Genomic DNA, 15977 nt, shown 5'->3' on the forward strand with positions numbered 1-15977 from the left:
TTCTTGTTTTTGTCTTCTAACATTCGTCCCTTGATCACAAAAATTCACATTGATAACCTTTCCTGTTGACAACTAACATTTAATAGCTAAGTTTAATAGCTATAGCAAATATGAAGACAGCTGTTTGCTCAAGTTTACAATGAGTTGAGGCAAAACACAAAATAGGATGTACTCTAGCCCAAAGTTGCTGTCTTGTACATCTTGATATTGTTTACCACGTCTTGTGAATTTGATGACATCATAGTTGAAAGCGAAATTCTGAAGATCCAGGTTTATGGGTTTTTGTCTCTGATAACTGCCCTTTATTACACAGAAGTGATGATACGAGGACATTATTCTATTAGAGACAAAGTGTGGTTCTTGCACTTGTAATCAATATAATAATATATATATTAAATACACTATACAATACCACTTAAATAGTACCACCTTCCTGTGATGCAAGTAGGGCAGTTATCAGTCACTATTATTTGTTTTCATTAAGTATTGGTACAATGGTACACCACCTATTAAAACTCATGGAAAGTGCGAATTGCTTAGGCCTTGATATGATATGTCTTAAACACTTCCGAGAACGACGAAACAACCAACCCAACAAACAAAAACTAATAATCATGGCATATCAATTGAATGCATTTACTCAGTAGCATTCAATGTTATTCCTGTAATTTGCGCCATGGAAATTACAGCACCCACCATGTCTGAAAATAAGTGTTAACAAGAAATCGTTGTGACAACATTCGTATCTTGTTGTAAATAGTTGTGCGAAAACATAATCTGTTCGCCACCTGTAAATAAATTATACATTGTGGAAAGTCTCGACCGATGAGCGTTCTGGTTCGCAGCCTTCCAGAACAAAACATACGTAGCGATCGATGAATTTATTATTATCAGCTCTACACTGCGTGCATCGAATGAGGACCTAACTTATCTTTCTTACCAAAAAAAACAACATAATTTTAACAATTGTACTGCTTATAAGTTACTGGTGCATACGGTTGGACTCCTTATACAATTTGATAAAAGAGTGAGTTAGGTCAAATCTAGTAATATAACAGTTGGAAAATTCCTTCGCTATGTTTACCTACTTGCTGACTGTAAACAGTAATAATGCGCCGAGACAAGTTGATCAGACGGTTTAACAACATGGCAAACCGCCAAGTCGTTGCTATATATGGATATTTTTACTACTGAAAAACAGCTCAAATGTTATATGCCAATCGACTTTTCGGTTTTTGAAATGAAAAGTAACCCTTCGCCTCAGTGAGTGAACATTAATGATCATGTATTGGCTTCGATAACCTATACTGTTGATGATGTTTTGTGCATTCAAGTTGTCATTTGTAATTGCCCTTACGAGCTAGTGTATTTATAAATAGTAATCGCACTTTTAATAGTTCTATTGACGAGACAGACTGCCGTTGAACTATTTCTAAATTGGTACCAACAAAGAACGATCTACGACAAGACATGTTTAATATACATAACGAAAACAACTTAAACCACAGGTTTCACATGCACGCCATATCTATCGAAACAGTGCGCCAAAGAGCTATACTACACATGTTCATGTATATAGATCTATATGAGTTCGCGAACTCGCTAATCCTGTGTGGGGTTTGAATTACGGCACACTATTTATATTTTTAACATTCTTTATGTTCTTTTCGTAATTATTATAGTACTGACCACAACTTTGTTGTGTTAGTATAGCGGGTATATACGATTTTTTATATGTGTTTAATTGTAATATATTGATAAAATATGTTACAATAACACAAAATAGGCAAGAAAAATTATACATTAAAGCCGAATTTCATAAAATGCAGCAAAGACAAATTAGCGCCCCGAGCCGATAGTGACGTACATATTTTCCTACAATTACCGAAGCATTCGTCTTTGTATTAGGATCGGAGATAGTGTTCGTGTGTCGTATGAATAGGTATCGTTGCAGAATTTCAAATAAACCGTTAAACTAAGTTTAGATGCACATCGTACATGTATGGTATGCATGCTGGCGAATTCGGCTGTACAGCCGTTTTCAATTTCAGAATTAAATATCTGGCTTATTTCGCAATTTTCGACACATGTTCTTCTTAACTTTGATTTGAATTTATATTGAAATATATATATAATAAGTTTTTTACACAGTTTATATAAATTCATAAATATTTGACTTAATCGTATATACCCGCTTTAAGAGCCAACCCATCGATTCGAAATTCTCAGCCGTTTCAAGTGAAAAGTAGTATTGGTCATACAAACTTAACAAGTTTAAATTACAGGAATATAATCATGTAGTAAGAAATAGGAATACAATATAAAATTGTCAACGTATTTTGCTGTGTTCACAGCATTACTATTTGATATGTCCACCCTAGAACAGACTAACATTTCTAACATTTGCTTATATGGAATGCCATAGCTGTCTTACGTTGTCACATTTCTTTCTGTCTTCTTAAGAAGGTGTCGTATTATGTCAAACCGTCGTGTTATCTTGTCAAAATCATGTGCCGACTTGTCAAAATACAGTCCTAATATGTCGAACAGTCGTGCTATCTTGTCAAAATCATTTGCTGACTTGTCAAAATATAGTCCTATTATGTCGAGCAGTCGTGCTATCTTGTCCAGATGTGGTGTTGACTCGTAAAAATACAGTCTTATTATGTCAAACAGTCGTGTTATCTTGTCAAAATCATGTGCTGACTTGTCAAAATACAGTCCTATTATGTCGAACAGTCGTGCTATCTTGTCAAAATCATGTGCTGACTTGTCAAAATACAGTCCTATTATGTCGAACAGTCGTGCTATCTTGTCAAAATCATGTGCTGACTTGTCAAAATACAGTCCTATTATGTCGAACAGTCGTGCTATCTTGTCAAAATCATGTGCTGACTTGTCAAAATACAGTCCTATTATGTCGAACAGTCGTGCTATCTTGTAAAAATCATGTGCTGACTTGTCAAAATACAGTCATATTGTGTCGAACAGTCGTGCTATCTTGTCAAAATCATGTGCTGACTTGTCAAAATACAGTCCTATTATGTCGAACAGTCGTGCTATCTTGTCAAAATCATGTGCTGACTTGTCAAAATATAGTCCTATTATGTCGAACAGTCGTGCTATCTTGTCCAGATGTGTATTATTGGCCATGGACCAATTACGAGGTGGAAACTAGTAAGTTTAAATTTTCATCAATTGCATAACATAACAAAATAACATTACCAACTCTTAAGTTTTAGTTCAGAAGTCCATCTTTACATGTACCTCAAATATTTTCAAATTGAAGTTAGAAAGGCAATATTTCTTGAGTGAACCGTCTGCTTACAGGGCTCGAATTACTTTTTTTATCAACTAGCAAAAAATTGCGAGTTGTTAAAACTTTAACTCGCATTTTAAGCTCGACTATTATATGTGAAATATATATAGTGGAGCTATCCTACTCACTCCGGCGTCGGCGTTCCGTTCCGTGCCGTTAGCGTGCAAATGTTATAGTTTTCGTACTACCCCAATTATTTTCATTGTCCCTTGACATATTGCTTTCATATTTTGCATACTTGTTTACCAACATGACCCCAACGTATAAACAAGACCAGACAACTCTATCAAACATTTTGTCATAATTATGGCCCCTTTTCCACTTAGAATATGCAGCAAATGTTAAAGTTTGCGTACTACCCCAAATATTTTCAAAGTGCCTTGACATATTGCTTTCATATTTTGCATACTTGTTAACCATCGTGACCCCAACCTATAAACAAGAGCATACAACTGTATCAAGCATTTTGACAGAATTATTGCCCCTTTTATACTTAGAATATGCATATTATTTATAAATCTATGTTAAACTTTGCGTGCCCTGACATATTGCTTTCATATTTTGCATACTTGTTTACCATCATGACCCAACCTATAAACAAGAGCATACAACTGTATCAAGCATTTTGACAGAATTATTGCCCCTTTTATACTTAGAATATGCATATTCGACATAATAGGACTGTATTTTGACAAGTCAGCACATGATTTTGACAAGATAGCACGACTGTTCGACATAATAGGACTATATTTTGACAAGTCAGCACATGATTTTGACAAGATAGCACGACTGTTCGACATAATAGGACTGTATTTTGACAAGTCAGCACATGATTTTGACAAGATAGCACGACTGTTCGACATAACAGGACTGTATTTTGACAAGTCAGCACATGATTTTGACAAGATAGCACGACTGTTCGACATAATAGGACTGTATTTTGACAAGTCAGCACATGATTTTGACAAGATAGCACGACTGTTCGACATAATAGGACTGTATTTTGACAAGTCAGCACATGATTTTGACAAGATAGCACGACTGTTCGACATAATAGGACTGTATTTTGACAAGTCAGCACATGATACGACGGTTCGACATAATAGGACTATATTTTGACAAGTCAGCACATGATTTTGACAAGAAAGCACGACTGTTCGACATAATAGGACTGTATTTTGACAAGTCGGTAATGATTTTGACAAGATAGCACGACTGTTCGACATAATAGGACCTTATTTTGACAACTCAGCACATGATTTTGACAAGATAGCACGACTGTTTGACATAATAGGACTGTATTTTGACATGTCAGCACATGATTTTGACAAGATAGCACGACTGTTCGACATAATAGGACTGTATTTTGACAAGTCAGCACATGATTTTGACAAGATAGCACGACTGTTCGACATAATAGGACTGTATTTTGACAAGTCAGCACATGATTTTGACAAGATAGCACGACTGTTCGACATAATAGGACTGTATTTTGACAAGTCAGCACATGATACGACGGTTCGACATAATAGGACTATATTTTGACAAGTCAGCACATGATTTTGACAAGATAGCACGACTGTTCGACATAATATGACTGTGTTTTGACATGTCAACACCACATTTGGACAAGATAGCATGACAATTTGAAAAGTCAGCACATGATTTTGACAAGATAGCACGACTGTTCGACATAATAGGACTGTATTTTGACAAGTCAGCACATGATTTTGACAAAATAACACGACGGTTTGACACAATACGACACCTTCTTAAGAAGACAGAAAGAAATGTGACAACGTAAGACAGCTACGACGTTCCATATGCTTACATGGCTAAAATAATGTGGGTTTTTAGTACTATTGTAGCGGGCCCACCGAGTCATATTGATGTGATGAAAAAGCTTAACAAATGTCCATGTAGCGTTGCGTTAAATACCATTATACATACCACAAAGCACCTTTAAGTAAACCACAATTAACACATGTAATTGCGTCGTAATACAGCGTAGTAGTATATATCATTTTCAATGACTAGGCCAAGTCGCGACGTGTTGTGGTGCGTTATTGCCTCACTGAACTACGTAAGCAACACAGGTCGAGGAAAACCGTTTACGTGACACTGTTACTCTGAACTTATGAAGTATCACACTGAATGCAGATACGTTTGCACCTCTTGTTGTAGACACGCGTGGATTGTATGAACAAACGCGCCGAAATGAGGGGCTATTCAAGACAATTACTGTTTAGTTTCTTGAAAACCCTTCCCTGAGCACACTGGTAAATGTCAATACTTGTACATTTTTATAATAACAACTGTTAACAATGGCTGTTTGTAAAACATGCATGCCCCCCATATGGGCTGTCAGTTATAGTGGCAGCCATTGTGTGATTACGTTTTTTGTAACTGTGACCTTGACCAAGTGACCTGAAAATCAATAGGGGTCATCTGCCAGTCATTATCAATGTACATATGAAGTTTCATGACCCTATGCCTAATTATTCTTGAGTTATCACCAGGAAACCTTTTAACTGTTTTGAGTCACTGTGACTTGACCTTTGACCTAGTGATCTGAAAATTAATAGGGGTCATCTGCCAGTCATGATCAATGTACCTATAAAGGTTCATGATCCTAGGCGTAAGCATTCTTGAGTTATCATCCGGAAACCATTTTACTATTTCGAGTCACTGTGACCTTGACCTTTTACTTAGTGACCTGAAAATCAATAGGGTCATCTGTCAGTCATGATCAATGTACCTATGAAGTTTGATGATCCTAGGCCTGAGCGTTCTTGAGTTATCATCCGGAAACCATCTGGTGGACGGACCGACCGACATGTGCAAAACAATATACCCCCTCTTCTTCGAAGGGGGCATAATTAAAGAAAGGTACCATGCGGATATTGTTCTTTATTTTGACATTTACGGGTCTTGATTTATTGACAAAATATCTTGCAATGTTAATTTTGGTATCCTTCTATTTTATCTAAATGACTATTGTCAACTGGTTTTCCCGCTAACTTCTAATAGAATATAATTACAACAGGTATACATTTATTAATGTGATTATTTAAAAACATCCCGACTATACGATAGTCTTTAAAGCGATCTGCCTTCATGTATACGATGGTTTTCATGCAAAATGCGTGCTGAAAGAAACATCTTCAGGCGAATCAACATAATTTATGTTCGTTCATCTGAACTACTGTATTACTGAAGTACGTTGCACGAATTTTAGCGTCATCGGCCAAACCGGGTTACTATACTCTGTGTAAAGTAGACCAATACGACTACTTTGTAATCATTGTATTAGAATATTCTACGTGTGATATAGGGAGAATTTAATTTTAAAATTAAACCGTCATTATGTCAATATTATTCTAGTTTATTTATTTATTTTTAATTTAAGAAACATATCGGTTCACTTATATTTAAAATATCATTGAAATACCTTTCAAATACGGCGGATTAAGGCACTGCATTAGCAATGCCTTTCTAAAAATACAAACAAAAAGAGGACATATCGATAAGTTCGGTATATCCGTTGTTTTTTTACATGTCAACTTGTCCAACGTAGAACGTCAATAGAAACCCTCTTGTTTCGATATTCCGATCTGTTACAGTTCCCTCACATTCTTCTGGGGGATATTGTGGCAGTCCTAATAACTTGTATTAAACTATTCAGCTTTTTACTTAAAATGTTTGTACTAAAATCACCTGCGTATCGACCTTTATATCAAAACACCCACATATTATCAAAAAGGTGTAGTCAGTAGTCGTATACATCTTCAAAAGGTGTACTCAGTAGTCGTATACATCTTCAAAAAGTGTAGGTAGTAGTCGTATACATCTTCAAAAGGTGTAGTCAGTAGTCGTATACATCTTCAAAAGGTGTAGTCAGTAGTCGTATACATCTTCAAAAGGTGTAGGTAGTAGTCGTATACATCTTCAAAAGGTGTAGTCAGTAGTCGTATACATCTTCAAAAGGTGTAGGCAGTAGTCGTATACATCTTCAAAATGAAAATCCTGTATAGCTCAGGTGAGCGCCTTCATCAAAATATATAGTTTGTTCGCTTACTCGGCCGTAAATAAGGGAAATTAAAAATAAGATTTTGAGTTGTTGTTTTTTTTTTCATTTTATTCTAAGTTACTTTTAAAGGGGCCTTTTCACAGATTTTGGCATTTTTAAAATTATTCATTAAATGCTTTATATTGATAAATGTAAACATTGGATCATAAAAGCTCCAGTAAAAAATCAAGAAAAAAATTAAAAAAAAGGAAAAGAATATTGCCCGGAGCAGGTTTCGAACCAGTGACCCCTGGAGTCCTGCCAGAGTCCTGAAGTAAAAACGCTTTAGCCTACTGAGCTATTCCGCCGAGTACACTCTTGACGTATTTTATACCTTATAAGCAATCTTCGTAGTTTCACAAAATTTAACGACAAAAACAGAACTCTCCAAATTATTCAATCGTTTCGCGTTGCAACGCTTTATAATTTTTAGGTTTTAAAATCGTCAAAAGATGCATATAATGGCTATATTAGAGCATGGTTAATGTTCAGTATTACTGTTTCCTCACAAATATCATAACTAAAACGAAAACTTACGAATCTGAAACAACTTTTTTCAATTTTGTCAATTTACCAAAGCGTGAAAAGATCCCTTTAAAGCCACACAACTTATTTGGCATAGTACATTTAAGAATAAATAAGAAACATATTTTATCTATGCCAATTAGAATATATCTGGTGGTTACAACTATAAATCCGTCTTTTTTCGCTTTAAAACTTAACAGTAAGTCTTACAAATCCTACTTTCGGTTTTACAATAAAAAAATATAATAAATTACTTGCTAACTAAGCTAGCTATATATTTAATTTTATCTATGTCAATTAGAATAAATCTGGTGGTTACAATTTAGAAATCCGTCTTTTTTTGCGCTTTAAAACTTAACAAGAAACCGTCGGAGGCGGGTGATGCTCCCCACAGTTTTTTTGTCACAATATTGCAATATATATACAGATAAAAGGAAACGTCTTGAGGGCACAGTAGTTGGGGGGACAAGATTTTTTTATATAAAATTTCAAAGAGTCATAACTCTGTGAAAAAATCATCCGACCAGAACCCGCTGATAATATGCACATCTCCTCTTGGTAGTGAAGCTTCCCATAAAGTTTCATTGAATTCCGGTCATTAGTTGCTTGGAAATAGCCCGGACAAGAATTGCACTATTAGTACAGTGAATGGAAAATTTCAAAGGGCCATAACTCTGTGAAAAATCATCCGACCAGAACCGCTGATAAATGCACATCTCCTCTTGGTAGTGAAGCTTAACCCACAAAGTTTCATTGAATTCCGGTCATTAGTTGCTGAGAAATAGCCCGGACAAGAATTGCACTATAGGTACAGTTAATGGAAAATTTCAAAGGGCCATAACTCTGTGAAAAATCATCCGACCAGAACCCGCTGATAATATGCACATCTCCTCTTGGTAGTGAAGCTTCCCATGAAGTTTAATTGAATTCCGGTAAAGATTTAAAGATAAAGATAAAGAATTTTATTTAACGTCGCATATAAGTAACAAGTAACATTAGCTATACAGCTATTGTGCGACAAACACGGTATCCAACAACGAATACTTACCTGGCTGCTTCGATTTATCTTCCTATTGCTACCCATTAAATGCTGAGTGTCAAGCATGGGAGACACTAGTATCATTTTTCACGACTTTGGTATGTCGCGGTCGGGGATCGAACCCACGACCTCCCGCACTCGAAGCGGACACTCTAACACTAGGCTATCGAGGCGGTCATTAGTTGCTGAGAAATAGCCCGGACAAAAATTGTGCACGTACGGCCACACGTACGAAGCGGCGACTATATGCTCCCCCCCCCAAACAATTTGTGGGGGAGCATGAAAGTAATCGCGTTTGTCGAAATTAACGTATTATGTATAGAAATCGTACTTTCGTTTTTAAAGGAGGTACCGCTTTGAAAAATAATAAATTACTTGCTAACTAGGCTATAGATTTAATGACAATTTTGCACACTTTCAAATTGCATCTAGGTCCTAAAATATGTATTGATTTAACATGTATTTCATTTCAAAGCCAGGGGCTTTAACTTGAAAATCGCGATGTACGCGTGGTCAGAGTTACTTCCCCCATAAATTGTGTGGCTTGAAAGGTTCGGGAACCAGACACAAGTGGATGACATGGTCATTTTCTGCTTTTTCATTCGGTTCCTAAATACTCCCAAACCTATTGTTCTATTTGTATGTTGTTTAATTCTTATTGTATTATGATTGTTGTGGCTTAAATTGTGTATAAAATAATTATATGTGTATTATCACGGATACAGTTCATTTTTATCTGCAATTTGAAAATTAAAGTTCTAACGTACGTAATATGTTTTCGCGACACATGTATTACTATTAGATCAATTGTCATCGTTAATTGTGTAATTAACAAAGATATCGGTGTTATATTAAGTAAAATACAAATAATGGGTTAGTGTTGTTATAATTCTTAGCATTTTCATTGCATGAAATCTATCAGTAACTCGAGTGTTCTCTTCATGCAATGGTGTCATTTACGGATTTTTGTTGGTACAGGCTAAAGTTTTAGGCTTAATGACCTTATTTATTTTGTAGTTTCTACAAAACTTATCAGTATGAACATTATGTTTTAGTTAATTCATGTTTTTTGCGGATGTGTTATTATTTTGCATAACTGTTAAAGTTTAAATAAGTATAAATATTTGTCATGGCTGACCTGGATCTAGTTGTGCACTTCTAATGTGCACTAAGTAAGAAATATACTGGTAGTGTTGTTGAAAAGTGTGCTCCAGAGCCTCCAGTATGTGAGACTAAGTGTTGTTAACTATCTGTAAATAACCAATAAACTATGCAATATGTTATCAGGGCTTTCCTTAGACCTCCAATCTCAAGAGTCAATGACTCTTGGGACCAAATTTTCAAGAGTCAAAATCAAATTTGTATGAGTCATAATAATAACGCAGGAGAGTCAATGATCTTTTGTACTTAAAGCGAATTACTGAGATATATATATATATATATATATATAAAGCAACAAATTTACAAATATCTAAACATTTATTTCTTAATATATTCCAGTCAATAAAAGAGATAATGCAAACATACATTGTGACCAACATTGTGAAAAATACACTCGCACTTGTAGTGACATACATGTAATATATATCAGGGGTGTCAATTGTCCCAAATTTGAAATACGGAAAATTAAGCAGAGATTCAGAGACCGTAGGATAAAGGGAATAGAGGGCAGAGCCCCTCCAGCCCTTGCTTATTGTTATTCTTTATTTTCTTTCTATGTGCAATTTCTTGCGAGTACAATGCAAAATTTTATCAATCAGACCATCCGTAACACCGCATGTGTATTTGTCATTCTATAAAAAATGTTATAAAGACCGTTGGAAATAAATTAAATTCGACGAACCATACCGTATCCGAAAACGGGTAGAGATACGTCGTTTGCAAATGAAATAAAATATGTGTTTTGTTTGTCTGCAGAAAATGAAAGCCAGTAATAAGTAACCTAGCAAATACGCAATTAATATATAATTCGGTTGACATATTGTTTTAAGTATGATATTGCAGTGCTTTACTTTGCTAATAGATAATTTATAGTTGGCGGACAACTATAGCAACGTTCGTAGAATGGTACGGTTTTGGGAAAGTAGCGAAGATGTTTTAAAACAAAACAAAAAGATGTTTCGTCAGTTACTTCTCATGTCAGTGCCAGCCGTTTACCATCAAAATACCTCCTTAAACTAACTAATTGGATTTCCTATCATCTCAAAATCGACCCTGGACGGCTCAAATCCGGATTTAATTATTTCATGTGCCATCTTTACCGAGGACGTGCGACAAACACGCCGATTTTCTATGCCGTCTCAAATGGTCAATTATTACACCTATGTTGTAATCAATTAGCAGATGCAGCATCCAAATTTGTCACTTTGCCACACGGTCAGTTATACCAGTTCTATGGTTATTATTAGCAACTCTGATGCAAAGCGTGTAAATTTACTTTGTAGACAGTTCATATGCCAGCATAACTTTCGCGCGTCTTTGAACGAAGCAAACATGGAATAAAACAGGGTTGGGTACACTGTATTCAGCATTGGAAATACATTCTGACATATTGTGGAAGTATTTCTCAAAATATTGTGGATAGGGATGTTATAATTATATATTGGATATTATTAAAACTGACGCGGGTGAGTCCATTCTGTTTTGGTGTGTTGAATACATGTCGTTTCTGCAAACAGCTGATAACAAACGTTCAGATAAAAAATGGAATGTTGATACACGCGTCATCGAACCAGCAGTGTTTTAATTGGTCATTTTTAGGTTTCTCAATGGGCAAAACTCCGCTTACTGGGCGGACTTGTGCTTCAAACGGGCGATATAGGTTAGCGTCTACCAAAAGATACTCCGCCCCAAGCCAATTATCGATTACTCTTAATAACTTTTGATCTCTTTGACGCAAGTCGGTACATTCCCCTGGGTCAAATGTGACGCATGACGTAATTTTCTCAAGAGTCAAACTAGGGTATTCTGTAATTTTCAAGCGTCAAAACCCGGGAGCTCGGGTCAAAGGAAAGCCCTGATGTTATGTAGTGAAATAAGGTCACTCCCAACAGCCTTGCTCAGTTGCTGTTGGGCTAGCTCTTTAGCGGTTAGAGTGTCTGATTACCACTCTGTAGGTCGCGGGTTCAATCCCTGTCGGAGCTCAGGAATTTTCACTTTAACGGCGAACGATTAATAAAGCGGGCGTGAGCTGTTGAATGGTTTCTGGGCCATGCAGATGCAAGACAAGCTGTGGAGAGTGTGTCTGGGCCTTGAAACATTAAGAGGAGGAGGAGTGTAGTGAAATAAGGTCACTCCCAACAGTCTTGCTGTTGGGCAAGCTCTTTAGCGACACAGTTGTAGTATCTGACTAACACTCTGGAGGTCGTGGGTTCAATCCCCCGTCGGAGCTCAGGATTTTTCACTTTAGTTATTTAGTTCAACAACAGTCAAAATAAAATAATAAACAGAAATAGTATTATATTGTTTCAGCACTTTCATAATATATAACTTATTTCATTAAATGCACCCACTTATGTTAACCCTCATGCCCATAAAGATGATATTCTACATACTGTTATTGTGTTGTTTTTCAGTCCCAGGCTATTGATGGACAAGAGAAATCCCCAGTGTCGACCTCTGTTTGATCTGGATGAAGTGTTGTCATGGAAACCAGACAAAGACCCATTTTGTGTTGCTGGGATTTCCAGAAGACCAAGAAAAATCTTGGATAACCCCAAAATACTTGTCTGTCATGACATGCATGGGGGCTATTTGGAGGATAGGTACCGTATCTTTTCAGTTTTACTTATCATGCCCAGCAATGATTTTCTGGCCCCTACCATTTTTAGGCCAGGACTATACTGTTAATTATTTAATATATTGAAAAATATGTGTACTTGTAAATATTAGCATGTTCTTTTCTGTATATTTATTGTAATGAAGATATATTGTAAACATGTGTGGAAATTCCTTTTAAGGGGTGTTGTGGCAGTTTATTTAACTGAGGATATAGTTATGACAACCCTGATGATGCTGTTATCACAACTCAATATTTTTATTATCAGTACCATCAAAAATGACTGAGGTGGTTCATAATACAAATTACAATTGTCAGTGGTTCGATCCCAGGTGGGGTTAACTTTTTTAGCTCACTTCGCTTTGTGTCTGTCGTGCATCGTCGTGCGCCATCAACATTTGCCTTGTTAATTCTCTAGAGGCCACATTTATTGTCCAATCTTCATGAAATTTGGTCAGAAGATTGGTCTCAATGATATCTTGGATGAATTCGTAAATGGTTAAGTTTGCTTGAAAAACATGGCTGCCAAGGGGCTGGGCATTTTTCCTTATATGGCTAGAGTAAAATCTTGTTAACACTATAGATGCCACATTTATTGTCTGATCATCATGGAACTTTGTCAGAGGATTCATTCCAATAATATCTTGGACGAGTTGAAAATGATGCCCGTTGGTTAAAAAACGTGGCCACCAGGGGGCGGGGCATTTTTCCTTATATGGCTATAGTAAACCTTGTTAACACTCTAGAGGCCACATTTATTTACTGATCTCCATGAAACTTGGTCAGAAGATTTGTCCCAATGATATCTTGGATGAGTTTGAAAATGGTAACCATTGCTTGAAAAACATGGCTGCCAAGGGGCGGGGAATTTTTCCTTATATGGCTATATATGGCTATAGTTAAATCTTGTTAACACTCTAGAGGCCACATTCAGTAGATTTGTCCCAATAATATCTTGTTATCTCAGGTGAGCGACTTTGGGCCTTTCAGGCCCTCTTGTTTTAACTTTTTATGCCCCCCTTTTCGAAGAAAAGGCATATAGTGATCGGACTGTCTGTCTGCAGAGCTCCAGATAAGGGTATTTTCGTAATAAATTATTTTCAAGTCCGTTACGTATTTATTTTAAAATCTTGTCGTACCATTAAGAATTACAAAATCAAGTTACGAATATTATTTTTACATCGGTTCGTATCAATTTTTTGAGAGAATTTCGCTTATTAAAGATCTTTTCGGTGCTTATATAGAATGGTTATCGGGTTTGTTTAACAAAGCGCATTTTTTCCAATAAAAGCGGCGTGAACAGTCTCTCTGTCAAAAACAATGGGGACGCCCAGAGAGCGTCTTAAAAAACTGCAAAGCGTGCAAAAACACGCTTTAACATATTGTACGCAAAGTGAGCCGAAGTTGAATGTTAAGAAAGACATTATAGAAAAGATCTTCTACGATGTTGTATGTTCAGTTGCCGACACAGTCGGAAAAAGCTAAAAAAACGCGACACAACAGGTCCAAACTTAAACAAAAAAAATCATTGAACGAGTGGAAGGGACAATTCCCGTGGCCAATCGTTGTAAAGATTGATAGGGGGGACCCGTTTTAATTGTGAAATATGTAAAAATTCATTAAAGGCATGCAATCTAAGCACAGTTTGGGCATATGAAGGTCTTTGAAAAATAAAATTGTATAATACTGACTAGACACTGTTGAACTCGTATGAATAAAGTTGCTAGTATGTTTATTTTGATTTTTTGCATGAAAATAACCATTATTATTTATTTTTAGGTCATTTAAAAAAGTTAAGAATTATTTTCCAAAACTTAGTAGTAACGTTAAGAATAAAATTTCAGAGTTAAGAATTATTTTTGAAGATCTGGTAGTAACGTTAAGAATTTCACAAAACCTTATCTGGAGCTCTGGTCTGTCTGTCTTTCCGTCACACTTTGCGTTTAGGTTTCGAAAAATGCTCATAACTTCTATGTCCCTTGAGATATAACCTTCATATTTAGTATGCATGTGTATATGGACAAGGCCTTTCCATACACACAAAATTTTTTACCCCTGTGACCTTGACCTTGAACTTAGGGTCCGCGTTGTTTCGAAATCTGCGTTAAGGTTTTGAAAAATGCTCATAACTTCTATGTCCCTTGAGATATAACCTTCATATTTGGTATGCATGTGTAAATGGACAAGGCCTTTTCATACGCACACAAAATTTTACCCCTGTGACCTTGACCTTGAACTTAGGGTTCGCGTTAAGGTTTCGAAATCTGCGTTAAGGTTTCGAAAAATGCTCATAACTTCTTTGTCCCTTGAGATGTAACCTTCATATTTGGTATGCATGTGTATATGGACAAGGCCTTTCCATAAGCACAAATCTTTTTACCCATGTGACCATGACCTTGAACTTAGGTTCCACGTTTAGGTTTCGAAATCTGCGTTTAGGTTTCGAAAAATGCTCATAACTTCTATGACCCTTGAGATATAACCTTCATATTTGGACTTTTTGGTATGCATGTGTATATGGACAAGGCCTTTCCATACGCACACATTTTTTTACCCCTGTGACCTTGACCTTAGGGTCCGCGTTAAGGTTTCGAAATCTGCGTTTAGGTTTTGAAAAATGCTCATAACTTCTATGTCCCTTGAGATATAACCTTCATATTTGGTATGCATGTGTATACAAACAAGGCCTTTCCATACGCACACAAATTTTGACCCCTGTGACCTTGAACTTAGGGTCCGCGTTTAGGTTTCGAAATCTGTGTTTAGGTTTCGAAAAATGCTCATAACTTCCATCAAGCGTTTATAGGGGGCATAAGTCATCCTATGGTGACAGCTCTTGTTATTTCTTTCTTTAATTTCATTCTTGTTTTATACTGGAGCTCTTTAGTCCTGTTGTTTACATTTATCAATTAAAAGGATTTAATCACAAACTTCAAAACATGTTAGTTATTAACTATGATTAAGGTCGAGTTTGATACTGTATGGTCTTATGTTTTTGATTAAATATTGTTTTTTATTTATTTCTTTTGGTAAGCTGTTGTGATCCCAGTTAAAATTGTAAATAATTTCTAATGTTTATGCATATTTCTAACAGTCTATGTACCGGTACTTGGGTTTTGCCTAATTGCTGTTTTTTATGAAATTTGACGTAGACGGTAGGGATTGTGAAAACAAAACATCTCTCTTTAAAGTGCGGTGACCCCCTTTTTAACCAGGTTTTCCGAAGGAAAAAACTGGTTATTAGATT

At 36.1% G+C, this 15977-nt stretch overlaps 1 protein-coding gene across 3 annotated transcripts in view; it reads left to right on the top strand.

Annotated features, from left to right (window-relative positions):
* Positions 1-9490: 9490 nt before the first annotated feature.
* Positions 9491-15977, top strand: part of LOC127866587 (cytosolic endo-beta-N-acetylglucosaminidase-like) — a 33867-nt gene continuing 27380 nt past the window's right edge. For 2 of the 3 annotated variants that reach the window (XR_008043044.1, XM_052407220.1), the window contains exons 1-2: positions 9491-9534; positions 12528-12716. Coding sequence is in view for 2 of the 3 variants with exons in the window: in XM_052407220.1 (XP_052263180.1) it covers positions 9527-9534; positions 12528-12716 (197 nt within the window). In the remaining variant the exon portion in view is untranslated. Of the gene's footprint in view, positions 9592-12527; positions 12717-15977 lie in introns of all 3 variants that reach the window. The other variant, XM_052407221.1, reaches the window with a different exon arrangement.

This window comes from Dreissena polymorpha, chromosome 2 (genome assembly GCF_020536995.1).
Source record: "Dreissena polymorpha isolate Duluth1 chromosome 2, UMN_Dpol_1.0, whole genome shotgun sequence".
NCBI lineage: Eukaryota > Metazoa > Mollusca > Bivalvia > Myida > Dreissenidae > Dreissena > Dreissena polymorpha.